This window comes from Molossus molossus, unplaced genomic scaffold (assembly GCF_014108415.1).
Source record: "Molossus molossus isolate mMolMol1 unplaced genomic scaffold, mMolMol1.p scaffold_m16_p_4, whole genome shotgun sequence".
NCBI lineage: Eukaryota > Metazoa > Chordata > Mammalia > Chiroptera > Molossidae > Molossus > Molossus molossus.
In genome coordinates, this window is record NW_023425377.1 from 642501 (window position 1) to 650000 (window position 7500).

General features: G+C 61.5%; 1 protein-coding gene across 1 annotated transcript; it reads left to right on the plus strand.

The window, feature by feature from the left end:
- The first annotated feature begins 1265 nt into the window (after nucleotides 1-1265).
- UNCX (UNC homeobox) lies at nucleotides 1266-5719 on the plus strand. The gene is made up of 3 exons (XM_036242075.1): nucleotides 1266-2165; nucleotides 2415-2590; nucleotides 4562-5719. Exons 1-3 carry the CDS (start codon nucleotides 1880-1882, stop codon nucleotides 5717-5719), a joined length of 1620 nt encoding a protein of 539 aa, XP_036097968.1. The 5' UTR covers nucleotides 1266-1879.
- Nucleotides 5720-7500: the final 1781 nt, after the last annotated feature.

Below are 7500 nucleotides of genomic sequence, written 5' to 3' on the forward strand. Positions count from 1 at the left end.
TAGTGCTCTTGGCCCCTGACCTCGGAATTAATCCTCGCAGCGTTTTCCTAGGCCCCAAATTCCAGGCCTCCTCTCCGCCCCCGAGATGTGGGGCCTGTCCCCCAGCCTCTGCCCCTCTCCCTCTTCTCCAGCGAGGACAGAAGGAGGAGGGTTATTAAATCACAGTTGGTGCGGCCAGGGCGCATTCAGTTCGGACCTACAGCGGGCTGCGGGTCCAGCACCCCGGTCCGGACGGAAGCCGGCGCACGCGGGGTGGAGGAGTGCCCGGCCTCGACCCCCGCCCCCTGCAGACTTACCTCTCCTGCGGGCCAGAGCGGTTATGTGCACCCCTCGCGGGATACGACATACAGGACAGGGACAGACACGAGGGCTGGCCCAGGGTGGGACGCACAGACACGCACGTTGTCCCGCTCGCCCCTCCCCCGCGGAATCCCAGCTTAGCAGGCTGGTCAAGCCACTTACACCAAAGGCCAACTTCTGTGTCTCTGCGCCCAGGGGTGAGAAGCTACGGGGCGGCAGGCTCCCGGGACTGGCCCAGACCGGAGCCCAGAGGCCCCTCCTCCCTGGTCAGGGGCTGGCCCAGGACCAGGTCCAGGCCCCCAGGCCTGAGGCACAGTGAAACCTCCCCACTGACAAACTTTTTTTTACAAAGGATATTACATAGAGAATGATTTCTTTCCCTTCTGCCCACAGTCCTAATTTGCTGCTTATTTAAGAATATGTCCTTCAATGATTTAGCTTTGAGTCTATCAATATTTTACAGAGGAGAAGGGAGTGACTTCTCTGAGAACATAATTTAATTATAACAAATGGGTTGGGCACCTCGGCCCTATTCTTTACAGTCAAATCGAGATTTTTTTTCTTGTGTGTCAGGGGCCTGATTGGCTGCCACCCCAAAGTTCCTTTGGCTTCCCCCTTGGGCCCCTACCCCTCTGCCAGGTGCCCCGGTTTTACCCTGTGAGGGTAAGGTGGGGGCAGAATGCCTCCTCGGCCACCCCCACCTCTGTTTTTATAGACTGGGTGGCTGCCAATCAATCAGAGAGGGCACCGGGATGCCTCTTTATTGACAGGGCTGCGTTCTGCAGGGTCGTCCTCTTACGGAGTCGCGGTCCTCCCTCCTCCTCCCTCTCCCTCCTCCGCCCTCTCTTTCCTTCTCTCCCCGCCGCCTGGAGCCGGAGAGGAGATGAGAAGCCCTTGTAGTTTTAAATTCAATGTGACAGTTTCGGAAAGAGCGGATGATGAATCTCCTATTATTGGATCAGTCTATTTGCCGCTCAATGTCTCTCTGTAATTGGAGCAACATCACTTTAAAGGTTCAGAGAGTACAGCATTTCTGGTGAAAAATCCCCACAACACGCGGTGAATGTTTTAAAGGGAAATCTATTAGTGATTTGCAGAGGGGCGGGAGCCGGCGGCGGGGAGGCGCGGGCTGGGCCAGCCGGGACTGGAGTGGGGGGCTCGCCGCGGGCCCCTACCCGCTGCCCCCCGCGCCCGCGCCCGCCTAGCGCCGGCCGCGCCCCCTCCCTCCCCGTTGCTCCCCCCTCCGTCTTGTTGTGACAGTTCCTGATACTGTTTATTGAGGTGCATGTCAGGTATAATTAGCAATCGATATGGAAAACGTTTCCTTGCACCCAGCACGCCTCTGACGTCAGAGCCGATTAGCGCTTCTTATTGGTCCCAAATTCCCCGGGCCGCGGCTAATTATCGGGAGCTTGATGTTGATAAAGTAAAGCGCCGAGTGCGGGCGAAGCATGTGTAGGGCTCCGGGTCCCTGTCTGTGCCGCCGCCGCCGCCACCCGCGCCTCCCGCCGCTGGCCCAACCCGGCCCCGGCCCGCGCCCCCGCGCCCCGCCGCCGGCCCCGCCGGCCCCCCGCGCGAGATGATGGACGGCCGCCTCCTGGAGCACCCGCATGCCCAGTTCGGGGGCTCGCTGGGCGGCGTGGTGGGCTTCCCCTACCCGCTGGGCCATCACCACGTGTACGAGCTGGCGGGACACCAGCTGCAGTCGGCCGCCGCCGCCGCCGCCGCCGCTTCGGTGCCCTTCTCCATTGACGGCCTGCTCAGCGGCTCGTGCGCCGCCGCCGCCGCTTCGGTGGTCAACCCCACGCCGCTACTGCCGGCGGCCTGCGGGGTAGGCGGCGACAGCCAGCCCTTCAAGCTGTCAGGTAGGCGCTGCGTGCGGCCAGTGGGCCGGGGGCCGGGGGGGAGGGGGAGCAGGGGACCTTCCGGGGCAGAGTTAGTTTCGGGTGGCTGCGGAATCGGCACTCCTGGGTCCTTCCCTCCGCTCGGCAAGAGGCTCGTGGCGGCCCTCTCGGTGGCCCCTGGCCCCAGGGCGGCTGGCGGGCAGCAGCGTGGGGATGCGGACCTGGCTCCCGCAGTGGCTGAGCCGTGCGGCGTCCTGTGCTCGCCTGCAGACTCGGGGGACCCAGACAAGGAGAGCCCGGGCTGCAAGCGGCGGCGCACCCGCACCAATTTCACCGGCTGGCAGCTGGAGGAGCTGGAGAAGGCGTTCAACGAAAGCCACTACCCCGATGTGTTCATGCGCGAGGCGCTGGCGCTGCGCCTAGATTTGGTCGAGTCCCGAGTTCAGGTAAAGACCCGCGTCCCTCCCGGAGCCCGCATCCCGCCGCTCGGCCTACCCCGCGCGGCCCGCCTTTGTTCTAGGTGGAGCCGCATCCCCGGTTCCGACCTGCCTAGCGCTCGCCGGCTGGGAGGTGGTGGTCGTGGTGGGTATTCTAGGGTTTTGCGTCTCTTGGGGAGGGAGGTGGGAGTTCCTAAAAGTGAGGCGGCTCCGGAGGGGCCGGCGGCCTCCCCAAAGTAGCGAGAACAGCAGCTGCGTCCCAACCGGGGAGCCGCGTGGTGGGTTCTGGCGACCTGGAGCAATGAGGTGTCCGCGGCTCGGGCGGGAGAGGCGGCAGGGTCGATTTGGAGGAGACGGGGAGAAGGCAGGCCCGCGCCTCCGCGCCCTCGGAGGCTCGTTCCCCAGCCCGGAGGGAACGCGTTCGTTTGTTTACCTTCTGCCTCTAAAATAGTCCGATGGAAACGTGTATTCACTCAACGTTTTGCAGGAGGGGGCGGCTTGAGAAAGGGGGGTGGAGACTTAAACAATTAACACATTGAGGGGGGAAAAATAGGTGTCTGAATCTTTAATACTCCCGTTACATCTTTTTTCTTTTTCTTTTCCTGTAATTTGGTTTTCATTCAGACTGCCAGTGGTATTCTCTTTAAAAATACAGCATCAGTTTGGTGGGTTAAAAATTCAAGATGAATTGTGCATAATTCGATGTTTCCCTGAAAGACGGAAATCTTTCTGGTGGTGAGTGAAGTGTGAAGCCGCGGGCACCGGCCTTGGAGGCAGAGCCTGCCTGCACCTCGGCTTTGTCTGAAAGGTGGCCCCCTGCTCCGGCCTCTGCTCCTGACCTCTTCTGTTTGTAAATCCTCTCCTGTGATTTGTGCTAAGTGCCTCAGTGAAGGCAGGACCTCTTCATTTCTCCCCTAACACATGACGAAGAATTCTTGGTGACAAGGCAGGCTAGTTTGCATCCCCCCAAAAAGTATTTGAAACGGTGGGGCGGGGGAGAAAGGGCAGTTACCACCTTGGAGAGGCTGCGACTTAATACCCACACTGTGGCTCAGACCAGGCTGCCTCGACCCCGCTGGGCCTGCTGTGGTGCCCGCTCTGTGGCCGAAACAAAGAATTCCAACGACTGCGATCTCTGGCGAGGGTAGTGTGCCTGACCCTCGGCTGGGTTTGTGCAGGGTCCAGGGCTGCTGTTCTCCCCGAGTCCTGCCATCTCCCAGGACAAGGCCTGCAGAGAGCGGAAGAGGCAGGACGGCCCAGGCCTCTCGGCCAGGCCTGGCAGCTGGCCTCCTGCCCCCACCCGGAAAGCCAGGCACAACTGGCTTGAGAGCACTGTTTTGGTGCCCTGGCTTGAAGCCTCCACTAAAAGGGTGTGTGTGAACGTGTGGGGCACGGGGGTGGGGGCTACTGAAGCTTCCCTCCCCCAGGTTGAGCTTGGCTTCCCAGGCCTTTCTAGAAGAAACATTCAGGTTTCCCTTCACGGGAAATGCCAAAATCTGGGCTTTGACTCAGTCTCCAGGGGGCCGAAGACAGGTGTGAAGGGCGGCTGAGCCCAGCCGCCTGGTGTCCTCGGGCCAGACGGTCAGCGCCAGGCCAGACGGGCTGCTTAGAACACGAGCTGGAGGAGCCAGGAGGGGCAAGGCGGGGCCCTGCTCTCTGCCTCTGCACCAGGAACTCGATGCCCTCGGTCAGGGGCCAGACTGGCCCTGCCCAACGAAGGGGCGGCTCCCAGTTCCCCGAGGTGAGAAACTCGAGTGGGAAGCTGGCCTAGAGACCCCCTCTACCTCCTTCTGGGTGGAAAAGATGCCCTTTGGATCCTGCAGCCTGAGTGCTGAAACCCAGCTCAGGGCCGGCCTGGCCACGTGGCTTGGCTCCCGCCCCCTGGCCCAGCCGAGGTCGTGCAGGCCCCTCCGTGGGGAATAGGGCGGCCTGCAGCCCGCCGCCTGATCATGCCTTCCTCTCCCCGCCCGGCTACTCTAGGTGTGGTTCCAAAACCGCCGGGCCAAGTGGAGGAAGAAGGAAAACACGAAGAAGGGCCCTGGGCGGCCGGCGCACAACTCGCACCCGACCACGTGCAGCGGCGAGCCCATGGACCCGGAGGAGATTGCGCGCAAGGAGCTGGAGAAGATGGAGAAGAAGAAGCGCAAGCACGAGAAGAAGCTGCTGAAGAGCCAGAGCCGCCATCTGCACTCGCCGGGGGGCCTGTCCCTGCACAGCGCACCCAGCTCCGACAGCGACAGCGGCGGCGGCGGCCTGTCCCCGGAGCCCCCGGAGCCGCCGCCTCCCGCTGCCGCGGCCAAAGGCCCTAGCGCGCACATTGCGGGCGCCGCCGGTTCCGCATCCGCGCCGCCGGGCGAGCCGCCCGCTCCGGGCACCTGTGACCCCGCCTTTTACCCGAGCCAAAGAAGCGGCGCCGGCCCGCAGCTGCGGCTAGGCCGCCCCGCGGACAAGGACGCGGCCCCGTGTGCGCCCGGGGCAGCAGCGGCAGAGCGCGGCGCCGCGGGCCTGCCCAAGGCCAGCCCGTTCAGCGTGGAGAGCCTGCTATCTGACTCGCCGCCGCGCCGGAAAGCCGCCCCGGCCAACGCCGCGGCCGCGGCCGCTGCCGCCGCCGCCGCTGCAGGGCTGGACTTCACCCCCGGGCTGCCGTGCGCGCCGCGGACCCTCATCGGCAAGGGCCACTTCCTGCTCTACCCCATCACGCAACCGCTGGGCTTCCTGGTGCCGCAGGCCGCGCTCAAGGGCGGTGCCGGTCCCGAGCCAGCGCCCAAGGACGCGCCGCCTGCGCCCGCCGCGCCGCCCGCGCCACCTGCTCAGGCCAGCTTCGGGGCCTTCCCGGGGCCCGGCGGAGCTCCTGACTCGGCCTTTGCGCGCCGCAGCCCAGACGCTGTCGCCTCCCCAGGGGCCCCGACCCCGGCGCCTTTCCGGGACCCGGCTGTGGCCGAGGGAGGCAACGGGGACAGCTCGGACGCGGGGGCCGCTTGCCCAGCGGCCCCGCCGCCACCACCACTCCCTCCGTCGCCCGGGCCTGGAACGCGGGCGCCCAGCCCCGCGGGGGAGCCGACCATTTGCGGTCCCCCCGAGCCAGGCGTCACGGCCGGACCCAGCGCCCTGGATGGCGAGGAGGTGGACATGGACTGAGGGCGCGGAGAACGGAGCTCAGTCGCACCGTGCCAGTGGCTCAGGCTCCGACTCACAACGAAATCAGGTGATCGGCTTAGAAATACTGCTTTTTCCTCTTCCTTCTGTCCCTCCCCACCTTTTTTTTAAAAAAAATAAAAACCACGCTGTGTCCATTTGAACCTAGGCAGCAACCGCAGGACTTGGGGTGAGACCCTACTCCTCTCCAGGGAGGGAAAAAAAAGAAAGACTAAACAAGAAAAAGAAAACTGATCCCCCCCAAAGCCCACAACAAGAATCCTCAGCCTTGTAAAATGCAAAAATGTCTAAGAATATTTATATATGTACCATTTTTGATAAATAAAGCTGGTCAAACGCAAGCTCTCAGGTCCATCTTTTTCAAATTTCCGAGTGCCCAGTCTGCCCCCCTCCCCTCTTTTTCCACTGCCGTCCTCCAGGGCGGGGCAGGGACGAGGTTCCTCACCTCCCCCGAGGTCTGCGCTTAATGCCTCCTTTTGTGTGCGTGTGTTTGTGTTTTCTGATTGAACAAATTTATGCATCCTCAGCTCCCCCTTTCCAGCCCTCCCGGCGCCCCCCTCCTACCCGGCGCCACACACACACACACACACACACACACACGTGCTCGCGCACACGCACACGCGCCCCCGCGCACCACCTCGCGCTGGCACACGCCGGGGCTCGCGCGCGCGGGGTGACGGAGCCGGGGGCTGCAAGGGCCGGGCCGCTGGGCTCCTGCAGAGTTTTGATATGAAAGTAATTATTTTCCGGTGGCTGCTGCGGGGACTGGGTTTCTTGCCCAAAGGGTTATTATACATTACCGATTTCTAGTGATATGAAATCACATAAACTTCTTACAATAATAGAATTAGCATGAAAGGCTGGGGTGTCAAATTGAAATTGGAGAAGAATAGCGCTGGCAGCTGGGGGAGTGCGTGCGCATATTGGAGCGGAGATGGGGAGTCGTGGGGCGGAATTTTCATGAGCTGCACTCTTTGTCAGCGCTCTTGTAGCTGGCTATATTAAGATAGATGCCCAATGATATCCCTCATTGTTCTGTCGCTTATATTGATGTTGCTGCGTTATCAGCCTATTGATCATGTGTCGCCTGTAATAGGACAGGCGCCGCCAACGCGCCTCTTTACAAAAGCAGTGCGCATTTGTTCTAATAGGGTCCGGGTCCCCGGGGGCCCCTCTGGGGCTTCAGGACATCTGCAGCGAAGAAATATTAGCAAACTTGGCTGGAGCCTGCAGCCAGCCCCTGGCCCCCTCCCCTGCCCGCAGCCACCCCACCCCAAAGTGAACCACCACCAATCCTCCACCTCCCCCCAAAATCCCAGCCCACCCTCCTCGATTTTCCTGGGCCCTGAGTCCTCGGTGCTTCAAAAGCCACCAATTCCCCAAGAAATTGGGATCCCAATTATTAAAACCATTAATTCCACCGAGGCTGAGCGCGGTGGAATTATGTTTACAGCCTCGTTAAATATCCCTGATCCCTCCTGGTCATCAGGCCTTTATTTGCAAATAAATTGAGAATAATCAGAAGGACAGCTTTCCTCCTCGCACGGTGCAAATGAATTTCGGAGCCCGAGTCCCTTTAATAATATTTACATAATTTTCGCTCAGTGACTCTGATATTTGCTCTCTAGGAGACCGAGCTTATAGGAAAAATAATTAGATCAAAAGAAAAGTGAGAGGGAGAAGGAAGAGCAGGAGAGGGGGTGGGATCCACAGGAAGGAGACAGCTGTCCAACTCGGGGCAGGTCGCCCCCAGTGGAAGCTGT

Excerpts from the sequence above, each read along its gene's own strand:
- UNCX (XM_036242075.1), top strand. The coding sequence starts at position 1,880 with ATGATGGACGGCCGCCTCCTGGAGCACCCGCATGCCCAGTTCGGGGGC. Across the intron at positions 2,166-2,414 it reads CCAGCCCTTCAAGCTGTCAG|ACTCGGGGGACCCAGACAAG; the intron begins GTAGGCGCTGCG and ends GCTCGCCTGCAG. Across the intron at positions 2,591-4,561 it reads TGGTCGAGTCCCGAGTTCAG|GTGTGGTTCCAAAACCGCCG; the intron begins GTAAAGACCCGC and ends CGGCTACTCTAG.